Raw genomic sequence first — 16385 nt, forward strand, 5'->3', positions numbered from 1 at the left:
TTTTCCTTTCCTAAAGCTTTTTTCCATGTGAGTGATGTTGGCAAGTGAAAGCTGAAAAGAGTTTATCTGAGCCAGGATATGCATGTTTCCCCCAATTTTTTCTTGAGATGAATTGCACTAAATGCTGCAAAGGTGGAGTAATAATTACATTCTCTGTATTTGTATCTGGTGAGTAAAGATTCTTGTACACGAAGCAGGAAAAACAGTCAGAAAAGTTATGCACCGTGGGTCTGCTTGCAGGTCTATTTTGAATGATAATCATTTTTAATTCAATTAGGACCCTAAACCCTGACTGCAGATATCAGAATGTGAGTGTGTTGCCTGGTTCCAAGACCTTGCCTGAAATGCAATTGTACTATATGTAGAAACTTACGAAGATTATTCTACTCCTAGGAAAGTAAGTAAATCAAACTGTCCTTAACAAATAAAGTGTAACTAGGATAAACCCGAGGAATGTGCTAATAGGTCTTCCCTGACCTTTCGGTCAGATTATGTTTAGTTAGTTCATACTGACAAAACAGAAACTAATGCTGGGACAGAAGACATATGATAACTAAGGACAGGTATGAGATCTCTGTTCATAAATGGAACTTTAATTTGAGTAGGAGAGAAGACTTTCCCATAATTTATAGGAAATCTAAAGCAGTAGGTTACCCATTTATAGAATAAATACATTCCTGAGACTTTAGATTCTATACCGGCACTGGCAATGCACTGTCCAAAAATAACAATTTTTTTTAGACAGCAAAAAGTTCTAGAGGTAGATAAGATGAACTGATATTCTGACTAATTAGGTAATCTCAAAATCATAAACTAAGGATATTAAAGACTAAACCAGTCCTCTCAGGCTACATAAGCATCAAGTTCAAGGATTCTAGTCATAAGGCCAAGTAGAACTATGCTGGTTGAAGAGTTGAGAAGGCTTCCCAGATCAGGAGTAAAGTACATTATCCTCCATTAACAAGGGCGCCATCAAATAAAGGACATGTTTAGTAACAAATTGGACAGACTGGTTGACAACGGAATTAGTAGCATTATAATACGTATCCTTTGTAAACTATCTACAGTCTGTCTTTTTTTTTGCCCAATGAGGAAAAAAGAACTTCCAAATTCTGCTCTTAATATGTAGACGTGTCTTTAAAACCTAGCATATTTTAATGAAAATTAAAGTATTAGTGAATAATTGGTATTCAATGCATTCAAGGAAAAAAATACAGAATATATGGAATATCTAGTTCTAACGTCTTCAGGTTCAGGGGACGTGTATACTTACCATCCACGAAGGCCTGCACTGCTTTATCTACATTAAAATCAAACTGTTGTAGCACCAGAACTATTTCATTATTGCTTTTGTTGGGAACAACTGATCGAACCGCATAGATCTGCAAAGGAGAGGAAAAGAAAAAGAAAGGTAAACGTTTTGAATATTTTTCATCCATATTAGTCTTTCACTGGATAGAATGATAACTGTTAGAAAGGCCTTGAAAAGCCAACTAATCTACCTTCTTGCCATCAAGCATACTCAAGGCACTTCAGACCACTAAAAATTAATCCTGGTGACCACCTTGATAGCCTCTTTACCTGAATACACATTGTACAGGGACGTCCTTGTTAGGACTGGAGTAGCACGTGGGAAAAGCCAACTCTAGTTTTGCAACCTACTCCCCCCACCAACCCAGCCCCAAGACTCCAAGGGGTACTTTCAGTGAGTACTTTTCAGTGAGTACACAGATAGTTATCTGTCTCAGGCTCTCTTCTCCGTGGGCTCAGGGCAGCTCTTTGGAAAATTTACAGAAACAGCCTCATGCCTCAGATTCTCTGATCTGCACAGTGGAGACAGTCATAGTGAGGTTCACAGAAGCGTGGTGTGAAACTCCATTAATTTTTACAGAGATATAAAATGTGGGGCATTGTATTTTTGAAATAGCAATCTTAGCCACAATACGGAAAACGTTCCCCAACACACTTCTGAAAATCAAACATTTAAAACAGTAAAAGTAAATACATGTATGAGAGCTAAGGACTTCAACAGGTTAAGCTGATATTCAATTTTTAATGACCTATAGGTATTTCTTAATCAAATTTTGCACATGTTCTTTCTTTTTGCCTAATAGAATTAATGGACCTTTATCTCACAGAACTTGCAATTACTACAGGATGCTCTATCCACTTCAGCAAACCCTGGCTCACCCAGCTTTCTATCAAGGGGATTACTGCAGCCACTACTGACAAATATGAGAGTACTACATGGTGCCAAGGTGCGTAGCATCCATAATGATGGCCACAAAAGCACTGCACAATCCTTACACGTTTTCATCAATGGTTAAATTGAGTTTTAGAGTTACATGCAATTTATTGTAATCAGATCCATGGACTATGGATTATATGTGTATGATAATGTGTAAGATTCTATTGCCCAGAACACTCAATTAAGCAGCATAGCCTATTTCCTAATTATGTTAGAAAATAGACAGCCTACTCCATTTCGACGTACATGTAAGAGTATTTAGATTATAATGAGAAAACAGCACAAGATATGGGTTTATAACTTGGAGAGGTTCTGACATTATAGAAAGCTGGCTTTGAATCTTGACATTCAGAAATGCTACATATGTAGGGATTTTCAAGGACTCTAATTATACACACACACGCACACACACACACACACACACACACACACACAGCTGTATATATGTGACAAGAGTCCTTTGATTTTTTTCTCTACTTTACGGTTCTTAGTTTTTCTAGCTTCTATTTTAAAAAATATTATTAACTTCTTCAAATCTAAGTTCTTTCTCACTTTTTCTCTTGCTCTCTTTAAAAATCCTTTCAGTGAATAATTTTTGAATGTCTATCGCGTGACAAGGCACCAAACTTCCTGTAACTTATAGACTAGAGGGGGATGCACATATTGTTCAAATGATCACACAAATACATACTTATACGTTGTGATAAATGCTATAAATCATAGGACAGGGAGACGACTTTATATAGGTATGCTGAAATCTGAAGTACAGGGGAGAAGAGATGGGTGGGAGGTTAAGAGGAAAGGCATCTTAGGCAGAGGGAACAGCACGAATGAGGAGCAAGGCACAGGTGGGGGAGTAGAGAGGGAGGCAGAGGCTGAGGCTTCCAAAATACAAAGATGAGGCCAGAGGCGGGCAGGGACCAGATCGTGCAGCCTACAAGGCTGTGCAAAAGACTTAGGTCTTGTGAGCATCCCATAACCGTCCTTTTGTGTTGTCCTTTCTTATTCATTCATCATGTTTGAAAGATACCTCTCTCTTTTCTTTCTCTCTCTCTAATTTACCCTTGTCATATACACATTTTATATGTAGATAAATGTATATTTATATATCATTATATTTAAGTTATGTGTAAGTTAAGGTGTACAGTATGTTGATTTGATACATTTATGTACTGCAAAATGATTACCACCATAGCATTAGCTAATACCTTTAATTATCTACTCCCATTAGATAATTACCACTTCTTTTTTGTGGTGAGAACATTTAAGATCTACTCTCAAGTATATGATTCAGTATACAATCACCATACTGTGCATTAGATCCCCAGAACTTATTAATCTTGTAACTGAAAGTTTATACCCTTTGACCCAAATCTCCCCATTTATCTCTTTTTTTTAAGAGAAGCCAAGATGGGGAGAAAAACAAGAACAAAAACACCTGCATTGACCCGGGAGAATCATTAACAGTGCATGTCCAAAACTAAATACAATTGGCCTAGCAGGCACCAGTGCACTGGAGTTATGTATAAACATTACGTGTTGTCCTTCTAATGTAGTTCTTTTAAATAAAATTCTAGCATTTCAAGCCACTATAATTGGTTAGTATTATATAAAATTTCTTGATAATAATTACCATCAGTATTACCACATCAGTCATGCCCTTCTAAATAATAATTTGCAGCAACATGGATGAACCTAGAGCATATTATGCTTAGTGAAACAAGTCAGACAGAGAACACATATGATATCACTTATATGTGAAATCTAAAAAAATAAAACGAATGTATATAGCAAAATGGAAACGGACTCACAGATATAGAAAACAAAATAGTGGTTACTGGTGGAGAGAGGGAAGCAGGGAGGGGCAAGATTGGGGCATGGAATTAAGAGATACAAACTACTGTGAAAAAAAATAGATAAGCAACAAGGACATATTGTACAGCACAGGGAATTATAGCCATTATCTTGTAATAACTTTGAATGGAGTATAATATGTAAAAATACTGAACACTATGCTGTATATCTGAAACTAATATAATGTTGTAAATCAACTATACGTCAATAAAAAAAAACACAAAGTTTTCGATCCACCTACATAGTTGTGTGATCAGTAAAGACCTAGAAGTATGGAATAAACATAAAATAGCTGTTTGCCCTGTTTCCAGTCTCTCCTCTGCAAAACATAATTTATTTTATTATGTTAAGGCAAAATACAATATAAACTTGAGCTTATAGAGATACTTCTTCTTTAGATGTTTATACTACTCTTGCCTGTCCCTCTTTAAAAGAAAAAAAAAAAATCAACCACGGTAGGATATAGAAAACATCTATCCTTGTCACTTTATATATCCTAGCACTGAACATATCCTTAGAATATTGTCAGTAACTGAGTTCTGATATCAAATATAACTATGAATATTGCATACAACTCCTGGAGGAAGACACAGGAATGTCGAGTTTTAAAGAAAAGAGAAAAAAAAGGAAAAAAATAATTTCTGCCTATTCTTAGATATTCCATAGTAATGTTGAATTCTAGTGGATTTCTGGGCCAAGTTTCTGCTTTAATCACAGTACTTGCCTAATGTGAAGAGAGTAGTATTGTTTCTCCACCTTCTTATTTATAAATTCACTACATTTATTTTTCTATGAAAATGTGTTTGAGAAAGATGGAGAAATCCAGGCACTCATCTGCACGCCTAAAAATACAGGAACCTGGGCTTCCCTGGTGGCGCAGTGGTTGAGAGTCTGCCTGCCGATGCACGGGTTCATGCCCCGGTCCGGGAAGATCCCACATGCCGCGGAGCAGATGGGCCCGTGAGCCATGAGCCTGTGCGTCCGGAGCCTGTGCTCCGCAACGGGAGAGGCCACAACAGTGAGAGGTCCACGTACAGCACAAAAAAAAAAAAAAAAAATACAGGAACCTCACAGTGTCACTATTCAAGATGCAGTAGTCATAAGGGGTCTAAGCATTTAAATCTAAAAAAAACCTCCTTATGAAGGAGGTTTAAAATATAAGGAGTGGAATGACAAAGGCAGTGTTATAGTGAGGTTGTGCTGAAAAGCTGCCTTTGCATTTGGAAATGAAGCTCCTGGAGCAATGGATCAATCAATGCGTGACTAATGGTAGTTTGCATGCGGAGAGCTCATAAAATCCACGCCTGCAGCGGCTGTTTTGCAGAGGCTGTCTTTGGCGGCGATGCTTCAGACACACGGCCTTTACTTCACTGCCACAGCCCAAGCTGGTGAGTCTGTTGCTGCAGCTTCACCCCGAAGCTCACTGTTTGCAGCTGCGCGTGGGTGCATCCCTCAAGGGTTCTCATGCCATAAACAGTGCGTTCCAGGGGGGTCAACCAGGCAGCGGCGCAGGATGTCAGGTGACAATATGGCCCGCTAGTTAGTGGTTCATTTAGCAACTGCTTTACCTTTCCCAAATCACATTCCTCTGTTTTGCTTTTACTAATTTAAATCTAGTTTGGCAAATTCAATTTGCTATTGAGAAATCTTCCTTTTGCACATCAAAAGTTGTTTTGATTTTAAAAGCTTTTGCACAGCAAAGGAAACCATTGATAAAATGAAGACAACCTACTGAATGGGAGAAAATATTTGCAAATGATATGACCAATAAGGGTTAATATTCAACATATATAAACAGCTTACACAACTCCAGAGAAAAACAAACAACCTGATTAAAAAATGTTCAGAAGAACTGAATAGACATTTTTCCAAAGAGGAAATGCAGATGGCCAACAGGCACATGAAGAGATGCTTAACATCCCTAATCATCAGGGAAATGCAAGTCAAAACCACAATGAGATATCACCTCACACCTGTCAGAATGGCTATCATCAAAAAGAACACAAACAACAAATGTTGACAAGGATGTGGAGAAAGGGGAACACTCGTACACTGTTGGTGAGAATGTAAATTAGTGCAGACACTATGGAAAACAGTATGGAGGTTTCTCAAAAAACTAAAAACAGAACTATAATATGACCCAGTAATTCCACTCATGGGTATATATCCGAAAAAAACAAAAACACTAATTCGAAAAGATAACATGTGCCCCAATGTTCATAGCAGCATTTACAATTGCCAAGATATGGATACAACCTAAGTGTCCATCAGCAGATGAATGGATAAAGAAGATGTGATATATATATATATATATATATATATATATATAGACACACACATACATATATATATAATGGGATGCTACTGAGTCATAAAAAAGAATGTGATTTTGCCATTTGTAGCAACATCCATGGACTTGGAGGGTACAATGCCAAGTGAAATACGTCAGACAGAGAAAGACAAATACTATATGATGTCACTTATATGTGGAATCTAAAAAATACAACAAATTAGTGAATATAACAAAAAAGAAGTGGACACAGATATAGAGAACAAACTAGTGGTTACCAGTGGGAAGAGGCAAGAGGGGAAGGGCAAGATAAGAGTAGGGGATTAAGAGGTACAAGCCATTATGTATAAAATAAGCTACAAGGATATACTGTACAACGTGGGGAATACAGCCAATAGTTTTCAATAATTCGAAATGCAGTATAACCTTTAAAAACTGAGACTCACTGTATTTTATACCTGTAACTTATACTGTACATCAACTACATGTCAATAAAAAATAAACATTTAAAAAATTGTTTTGATTTAACGTCAGCATTCTAATCTCCCTTTCTCTCCTCCCTCTGGGGCTTTCTATCTGGCTTGGCAGGTTTTGCCCCACTCTGCCTCAGGCCCGCCCTGCTGTCATTTTGACTGCAGTAAGCAGCGAGGCAGTGTGGCTTTCACCGTTTGATTTCAGCTTCCCACATTGACCTACCTCCCCTGGACCTGACTGGTCTGGTTTAAGAGCTGTTAGGTTTCCTCATTCACTCTGCACATTTCTGGAGCCTGTCTACGATGACTCCTCAGAAATTCTTCTTGGCTTACTGATGAGTCTCAAAAAATGGTTCTGACAGAAGTTTTCAATCCACCTACACAGCTGTGTGATCAGTAAAGACCAAGTATTATCAAATAAACAGAAAATAACAGCCCCTCTGCTTCTGGTCTCTCCCCTGCAAATTCACCCCAAGGCTGTTACCAGACTACTCTTCTTCAAGTATAATCATGACTATTTCCCCACCTTCCTTAAGAGTAAAGTTAAATGTCTACAACCTGGATTCAAGGCCATCAACAACTGGGCACCCACTTGCTTTTCCAAGTGCCCCTCTTGCTCTGCCCTTTATAGATAAGCACAAACCCAGTGTTGGCCCCCTACCTCTGTGTGAACTTTGCCCTTGACCTGAGATGTGTGCCCTTGCCCAAATCTTACACTCCAGCTGAGATGCCATGTGTTCCGTGACGTCCATCTCAACCATCCCTGCTGTAAGTCATCTCTGTCTCCTTTCGGTTCTCACAGACCATATCAGTGGGTGCCTCCTAACCTTAGCATCTTCTACGTCACAGCCTAAGTGTCTGGGTAAGGTGTGTCTTCTAAACGGTAAGCAACATGTGGGCAAAACTTTCCTCTCAGTCATCTTTGCATTGTCACCAAGCACACCCCGAGTGACTAACAATGTGCACATAGTAGGTACTTAATAACTATTTGTTGAATGAGGGAATGCCAATTTGCACCTATACCAGGCTGCTCTGTTTTTTTTGACATGTCATGCTAAGATTTTTATTACTTTTCCATTAATTCATATGTGAAATTGTGCTACAGTGGGGTTTTGCTAATTGTATATAAATATGCTACAAAGCTCTCCTTCATTCTCTACCCTCTAAAACCATTTTTTTTTCACTGGAGTATAGTTGAGTTGATAACGTTGTGTTAGTTTCAGGTGTACAGCAAAGTGAATCAGTTATACATACATCCACTCTTTTTTAGATTCTTTCCCCATATATGCCATTACAGAGTATTGAGTAGAGTTCCCTGTGCTATACAGTAGGTCCTTATTCAGGCTGCTCTTTTGAGTCAAAGGAATATTCTGCCAGTGTTTGGACCATCCCATCACTCTGTATTTGCCATCCACAATAACAGGCAGGTGAGTCTCTGTAGACTGTGATATGACCTAAACATTATACGGTTATGGAGAATAGACATATGTTCTTTAACTTTCAATAACAGAGATAGGAAGAATATTTATGAGACTTCTGTATAATAAGATACTCATGGTATTTGTGGAGTTTTAAAAATACAAAATAGCATAGTAACTGCCTATCCTTCCAAAGCTCAGCCCAGCAGACAGGTATTGGTTGAGCCTCCACAAGGTAACAGGCACTGAGGACACAAAAGGGAGCCAGCTACAGTCCCTGCCCTAAGACGGACAGTGTAGCAGTGGTTCCAGAACCGTCCGTACCTGAAAGCACGTAAGACGCTGTGCTGCCTCTATGAAAAAGGCTGTAGTGTCACAGAGAAGGGAGCAGTTAAGTTTGCCCAAGGAGGGGAGACTATAGAGGAAACAGCCAGATGTCGCAGAAGAAGCTTTGGAATTAAACAGACCTATTTTCTAATCTTGGCTCTGCTATATGCTAGTTCTATGACCTTGGATGAGCTGCTTAAATTGCTGAAACTTGGTTCTGTAACTGTAAAATGAGGATATGACCTGCTAGAGTCTCAGTAAAACTGAAAAGAGATGATGCATGTAAAGTGTCTGATATAGAATTTGGCATATATTAGCTGCTCAATAAATTTTTAAAAGGAAAGGGTGGGAGCATTTACATTGGGCCATGAAGGAGAAGGGTCTCTCTAGGTATAAAGGTTGGTGTGTCTTTGAAATGGAAAGAATGTGTGTCTAGAGTGTTGGCCAAGATTTATTTGGGGGAGTTTCCCCCATATACTTCCCTTCTTTAGAACTTTCCCCTTCAGCCTTGCTGAGCAGTCAGTGGACCCAAGGCTCTTCTCAATCTCTTTCTCTCCTGCAAGTTGAGTGGCACCACAAGGAAGCCCATCACTAGGGTGGTTAACAGCACATGCTCCCAGACTCCCCCCACCCCACCCCCACCTCCTGCCCAAGTCTCATTCTTTCATTTATTTATTTACTAAATGCCTACTATGGTCAGGCACTGCACTAGTGGCCGGAGACAGCAGTAATAAAACAGACAGAGTCACTACCAAACCTAGAGAGGAAAACAGATGTAAAATACACTAATTAAAAAAATATACAACTGCAACTCGTGCTAAGTGAGCGATATGAAGGAAGCAGAGTATAGTGACAATGATCGCAGCAGTCAGGTCTGAAAAGACAAAGTGGGCCAATCAGATTCTCTGCCTTGGCATCTGGACTATTCCACACAAAGGGAGAGAAGCCAGAATGGAGATGAAGAGGGGCCATTTGGAGCTGCCTTACTTCCTGCTTTCCTGCTTCTTTAACTTGTCCTGCAGTCCCATGAGTCCCTACCAGATCTTTAGAGTAACCTCTTTTTCACTTGCACTAGTCGGAGAGGTTTCATTTTCTAGAACAAGTAGCAAGTGCCTAGAGGCAACATTAGTAACTAGGGCTGAAAATCAAAGTAATAAAGCCAGATTACTAATCCAACTGGCAAAGGGGAAAAATGGGCGATTTTAAAGATAAATCCGGATAGAATGGGAACGACATTTCAGAGAAGAGAGGTCCATGAGCCTTGTTCACAGACCTCATCTAGCACTCATGTTGCCCTAATTATTTACTTATATGACTATTTGCTCCACTGGAATGTGAGTTTGTAAACGGCAGGGATCATAGCTGTATATCCAGAGGGCCTAGAACAATGGGTGGCATTGAGTAGATGATTCATAAATGTTCAGATAGATGAATGAACAAAAGGAAGTAGGGAGTCTAGTAAGATGATCATTGAAATATTACTTTTATTTATCCAGTTTTTTTTCCCAGTGCATCTCTGTAATTCAGCTTAATATATTATATGGTAGTAAAAAGTATTCAAGTCCAAAAATGTATGAAGTGCTTCCTAGGTCCCAGGCACTGCTGGTCCCAGCCTTGAGGACCTTGTAATCTTGGAGGTGAGCTTAATCTTATCCCCTACAAGAAGGACAGCAGTCAAACAGCCTGCAACCTCCTTTTTGCACCAGTGAGAACCAGAGTTATTTATGGGTTGCCGTTCCTGCAGCTCTGAAAGGAATTTTATAATCAGCTTTGGTCACATTTCTCAAATGCTGAGCAGTTCAGAGATGCCTTAAAAACAGCTCATCTGTGTACGTTTCGCTTCACTTGCTGGGCCACTAATATTATCTACACTCTAATGAAGGCAGTTCGCCTATGAATCTTCTTGGGGAAGAAAATATTCTTTGCAGACCAGTACCTTTGCATCATGGATAATTCTATAATTTAATTGCCTTTTCTAACATCTACTTTCTACCAGTAAAAAATATGCAAGAAGTGTTGTCATGTTCTACTTGGCTGGCTTCTGGGGAATTAACACCAGGCATATAAATCAAAATTAACTTTTTTTTTGGCAGGAAACCAGGATTAGAAGGAATAAGGAAGATTTGAAGGTGGAAAAAAGTGCAGTTTTCACAGAATTGTGGGAAGTTTAAAGTTGAGAGAATCTTACAGATAGTCAAGTAGTGGCTCCACAAACTTTAAAGTATATTCACGTGGGGATCTGATGAGAATGCAGATTCTGATTCAGAGGCTTGGGGTGGAGCCCGAGAGCGCCTTTCTAATAAGTTACCAGGTGATGGAGATGCTGACTGTCCAAGGATGTGGTGACAGAATAATAGGCCCCAAAGGCAACCACCCCCTAATCCCCAGGAACCTGTGAATATGTTAGGCTACTGGCAAATTAAGGCTGCAGATAGAATTAAGGTTGTTAATCAAATCACCTTGAGAAGGGGAGATAATCTGGATTATCTCAGTGGACCCAATATAATCATGAGGGTCCTTATAAGTAGAAGGAGGAAGAAGAGAATGTCCGACTGACTCACTGTGAGAAAGACCTGACCAGCCATTGCTGGGTTTGAAGATGAAAGGGGGCCACGAGCCAAGAAATGCAGGCAGCTTCTAGAAGCTGGAAAAGACAAGAAAACGAATTCTCCCCTAGAGCCTCCAGAAAGGAATGTAGCCCTGCTGACACCTTGGTTTTAGCCCAATGAGACCCATTCAGACTTCTGATCTCCATAACTGTAAGATAGTAAATTTGTGGTCTTTTAAGCCACTACATTTGTGGCAATTTGTAATAGCAAATCCCATTTGTTACAGCAATGGGAAAATACTACAACAGACCACACATTGAGGAACAAAGTCTACTTTTTTCTTCCTCCTAATATGGAGCCATCTTTCCCTGTCTCAACAACTATCCTCTTTTTAAAAAAATATACCTTCCAGAGTGCAGCTCTCCCTCTCCCGCACTCCCCCTGACACACACATTTTGAGGGAATTCTAACCATTCATTCCAAGCCAGATTTCATGAGAGAAAGTGAGATGAATCTGTGAGATGAATCTGACACAGTATTTGCCCCCAAGGAGCTGACAAAACCATAGGAAATAAGGCAACGCCATAAATAACAACTAACTCAAGGTCATTCTGACAACAAAAATCCTCTCTGAGCCTCACCTGTTCTCTATTTTTTCTTTCACTACCCTGGACAGGTTTCCTTTGCCTTTTGCCTGGACTCTGGAAAAAGCCTTCTAATTGGACTCTCTGGCTTGGTTTCTGCTCTCTCCGATCCATCTTAAAACAATCACCACACAATTCATCTCCACAGAGTGCCTGAGTGTGTTGAGTGACGGGAGAATGGAGCCGGCAGTGAGACAGAATTTGAAGAGAGGAAAGACAGGAGATAAATTATGAAACAAAGTCCCAGAGGAAATGAAAGAAAATGGTATCAAAATCCATGTGGAAAAGCAAGCTTTGGAAGGGAAGGCAGATTCTTTCTCTTTCTCAGAATTCTGAGGAAGGAAGAAAGGAGAGAAAGGAAGAGTGAAGATAGAGAAGAAATTTGAGATCCTTAGGAGGACAACTGAAGGAAGGTATTTCCTCTGAGTGAGAGTTTTAGAGTTTGCCTTAGGGCTAAAATGTGGAGAAAGGTTTAGAGCTGCCTTATGGGAATGTGATAGGAAATGGCCTAGATGAATGAAAGAGGGCCGAGCTGGACTGAAGGGCCACTAATGCCGGATGATGGCACGGATTTGTCATGGAGTCAACTGGTGTGGCTTTCCTCAACAGGCCAGAGGTAGAAGCAGACAAAAGGAAGGACCCAAGGTTATGAACTCTAAGAAACATAGTGGTAGATCCTAGGACTCGGGGATACAGCGGCTGAGAATCATAAGGTAGATGATCAAGGCATCTGTGGGCAATGAAGGGGGATGACGAATTGGGAGACTAGGGAGAGACTAAGGGACGAGAGGTCCTGTTGAGAACAGAGAGCAGATGCTCAACAGAACGAGAGGATAAGAGGGGTCAATGATAAGAATGTAGCCAGAGAGGGGATGTTAGATGTTGCCAGTCCTTGGTCCTGGTTCTGCCTTCAGGTGTAACCTTTTCCCTAAAGACCAGCCCTTCATTTTTTTTTTTCAAGGAACGAATGTGTTCCTCAGAATTCCATCTCCTACGGAGCGGTTATGCTCTTCCGTTTTTCGTAAGCTGTGCTTCCCAAGATCTCACCACCCTGGTCGAGCTCCTCTGAGTGCATCCTGGTGAAATGTGGCCCTATAAATGAAGGACCTTGTTCCAGAGGTGGCTGGATCAGAGCAGAGGATTGTGGGAGCTGCACCTGTCTTGGTGGGGCCCTACTTACCCATTAAAGGAATCTAAGGTGGCATTAGCACTTTCGGGGCCCTCATCAATTACGGGTTCAAACAGAGCTTACTATGTTAGTAACACACCCTGGATTGTTTCTGTGACAAGCGTCCCCCATCCTACACTTGTATAGTGACTAGAACGCAACGGGTAGGATATTGCATTCACCTTTGTTAAATTTCAGTCTGTAAGTTCTGACCCATCACTCCAGTCAGCTGTTAGCTTTTAGAACCTTGCTTTCTGCCATCACAAACAGGGAATGCATTAGCCATTCCTTCCAATTTTATATCATTTAAAACATTAGTTGCCATCATCTGTATCTTATCCGAATTGTTGATCTGAGTTTAGATGAGCCACAGCCAAGTACAGAGGCCAGAGTATCACCACAAGAACTTCCCTCAGAGTTGATACTGCTCTCTTAATCCACATTCACTTGTTTATTCATTCGTTCAGTCAGTCACAATGACCAGACCGTGCTAGACGCTGGAGTGTAGCAGTGACAGATACATTCCCTGACCTGCTTTGGAGCTTATAGTCTAAGAAGGCTATAGACTAAGAACACTCATGTTTGATGAGTGTTACAGAAGGGGAGGTAAAGGTGAGTTGGGCACCTGTAACAGGGGGACCTATGCTAACCCAGAGAATCAGGGAAGCTCCATCTGAAGTTTGTTTACACTGAGAATGAAGGGTAATAAGACCAAGCCAGGAGAGGGAAAGGGGAGAGGAGGTGAATTATTCCAGGAAGAGTATACAGCATCTACTCAAGGACAGGACCGAGTGACTGGAAGCACGTTCAAAGGAATGAAGACCCAGGATTGTTGGAGCATTAAATGTTAGAAGGAATGGGATTTCAGATGACGCTCGATCAAAACGGCATGAGGCAAAGTGTGCAAGGCTCTGCAAGCCATCTTGTGATTCTGTGCCTTATCCTAAAGGTAGCCATTGGAGGGATCTACTCAGAGGAGGAGTGTGATATTTGCGTATTTAAGAAGGTCACTGCGGTTTCTATGTGGATGAGTTGGAGGAGAGCAAATGGATGCCGGTTAGGATTCTAATACAGTATCGAGGGGAGAGAAAGTAGACCAAGATGGAGCAGTGGAGAGAATGACTCACAAATTACTTGGGGGGAAGTGACTGATTTGTGTCACGAGGAATGAGGAAGACGGAAGATGAAGGAATCTGGATGACTCCTGGGTGTCTGGCTTGAGCATTTTTGTCGATAGCGCTGTCTTTTCCTGAGAAAGGAAGTAGTGGTGAAAATGGAACCTTCTGCTTGAGGGGGCTGGGAGGCATCCACGTCCAGACATCTAGAGAACAGTCGAATCTATGAATCTGCAGCTCCAAGGAAGAACTGAGCCAGGGATACAGATTTGGGCACTGTCAGCATCTAACAGTGGTTCTCAGCCCTGGCTGCAAACTGGAAATCACCTGGTGAGTTTTAAAATGTACCTACATCCGGGTCCCACCTCAAACAATTGAATATGGGCCTGGACATTCACTATTTTTTAAAGTTTTCCTAGTGGTTCTAATGTCCACTCTGAATTGAAAACCGCGAGTGAGAGATATAAGGGGAGGCTTGGAAGCTAAGGGATAGTGTGGAAAGAAGAGAAAAGGTGGCTACTAGGACAGAGCTCTTTTCAGGTATAACTGCTCACCTATTTACTAAGTTACCTGCATGCAAACATCCACGCCTCTGTATTATTTAGGCAACATCATCATTTTAAAAATATCAGTTCTAGTTTGAACAGTTTTAATTTTTGAGAGGGTATTCCAGTTATTTAGTGCTGCATAACAAGTCACCCCAAAACTCTGTGGCTTAAAACAACAGTCGGTTGTAATTTTTCAATGTTTCTGTGGGTCAGAAGTTCAAGAGGAGTTCGGCTGAGTGGGTCTACCATGCAGGCAGAGAGAGCAGCTGGTATAGTGGGGGAGGTGCAGCTGAGGTCTGGCTGGCCATCTCTCTCTTCATGTACTATTCTCAGGTCTTCTCCACGTGGTCCTTATGGGCTAAGTCTGGGCTTCCTCAAAGCATGGTGGCCTGAGAACAGTCAGATTGTTTACATGGCTGCCCAGAGTTTCAACACAAGTGTCCCAACTAGTGAGGAAGAAGCTCAATCATCCACTATGAAAGCCACAGAGAGTCACTTCCTTCCACTATCCTGGTCAACCAGTTCCAAGAGCCTACCCAATATTATTAAGGGGAGGGGCTCACACCCCACCTCTTAATGGGGGAGATATTTTATAGCCATTGAAGAATACAATCTGGCTCAAAGCAACAACAACCCAGACTTCTTTCCATCAATTCAGAGTCTATACTTTCTCAAGTCACTGAGCATTTGAGGGCAGAAAAAAAAGCAAATTAAGGTAACTGTTACAATACTAAATGAAAATTGATAGCTTAAAGAAGTTATATAACTTCTCTAATTCCTAGAAATAAGCCTGATAAATTGACTTGTTGAGTACCTGATACTTAAATGAATGCTTCTCCTATGTAAAGAAACAGTAAAATTAAAATCAGATAAAGTGTCTTAAATGTTTTAATTTAGTCCATGACACATTTTTCATATCAGAATTCTCATCTTTAATCTGGCACATGTAGGTTTAATGTTTATCTCAAATGGTTGCTATTAGTAACGGCTGCCCTTCTAATCTATATTGAATCAAGCAATGGACTTAATACACGTTTCATTCACTTAGCTACTAGCATGTATTCAGTGTATACCTGCACGTTCTCCATAACTGTGCTTTATTCTTCATATTTTCCCAGAACTACCAGTTAGACCTGCACATAATTTAGGATAGGGTGAGCCTCTGAGTCCATTGGAAGTCTATTTTCAGCCAGCCTTTTATACCCACACAGTATTAGGACTTAGGTAAATGTTCTGTTGAGCTATTTTCTCTGATGAAATCCATATTTGGATTTATTAGTGAAGACAAAAAGAAAAAGGGAATTTTATTTTTACAAGGCATTTTGTTTTTGGTATTTTAATCAGAATAGTAAGGTATTTTTAGTTTATCTTCTGCTTCTAACTTAGAATATTCAGTAAAAATATTTCCTCACTTACTTTTGGAACTTGAGGGGGGAAGCTAATTATTGACATCTACTCTCCCTGTGGGTTTTTTCCCCCTGCTCAGTCACAGAACTCTTCAGATAAAGAGTACCATGAAGCCACAAGTCCCTATTACCCTTTAATCAATACCAAATAAGGGAGTTAGTTACTTCTTAGTCAATACCTGAACAAAGGAGTTTGGTTAATCTCTAACTTATACCAATCTTGGGTATTTCTTCACTGTGGCATGAAGGAAGGAGGCCGTCTCACCACCATGGAAACCAGGAACATGCTCTCTCTCTCCTTAGGGCAAGTGTTGCTGTTCACCCACATATCATTCAGGTCTGACC

The 16385-nt window shown here is 40.4% G+C and overlaps 1 protein-coding gene across 7 annotated transcripts in view; it reads right to left on the reverse strand.

Annotated features, from left to right (window-relative positions):
- Positions 1–16385, reverse strand: part of SPATS2L (spermatogenesis associated serine rich 2 like) — a 170257-nt gene that overhangs the window by 59741 nt on the left and 94131 nt on the right. For all 7 annotated transcript variants that reach the window (XM_032637431.1, XM_032637427.1, XM_032637430.1 and 4 more), the window contains one exon: positions 1274–1382. In XM_032637431.1, the coding sequence (XP_032493322.1) occupies positions 1274–1382 (109 nt within the window). The remainder of the gene's footprint in view (positions 1–1273; positions 1383–16385) is intronic.

Source organism: Phocoena sinus, chromosome 7 (assembly GCF_008692025.1).
Source record: "Phocoena sinus isolate mPhoSin1 chromosome 7, mPhoSin1.pri, whole genome shotgun sequence".
In the NCBI taxonomy this organism is placed as follows: domain Eukaryota; kingdom Metazoa; phylum Chordata; class Mammalia; order Artiodactyla; family Phocoenidae; genus Phocoena; species Phocoena sinus.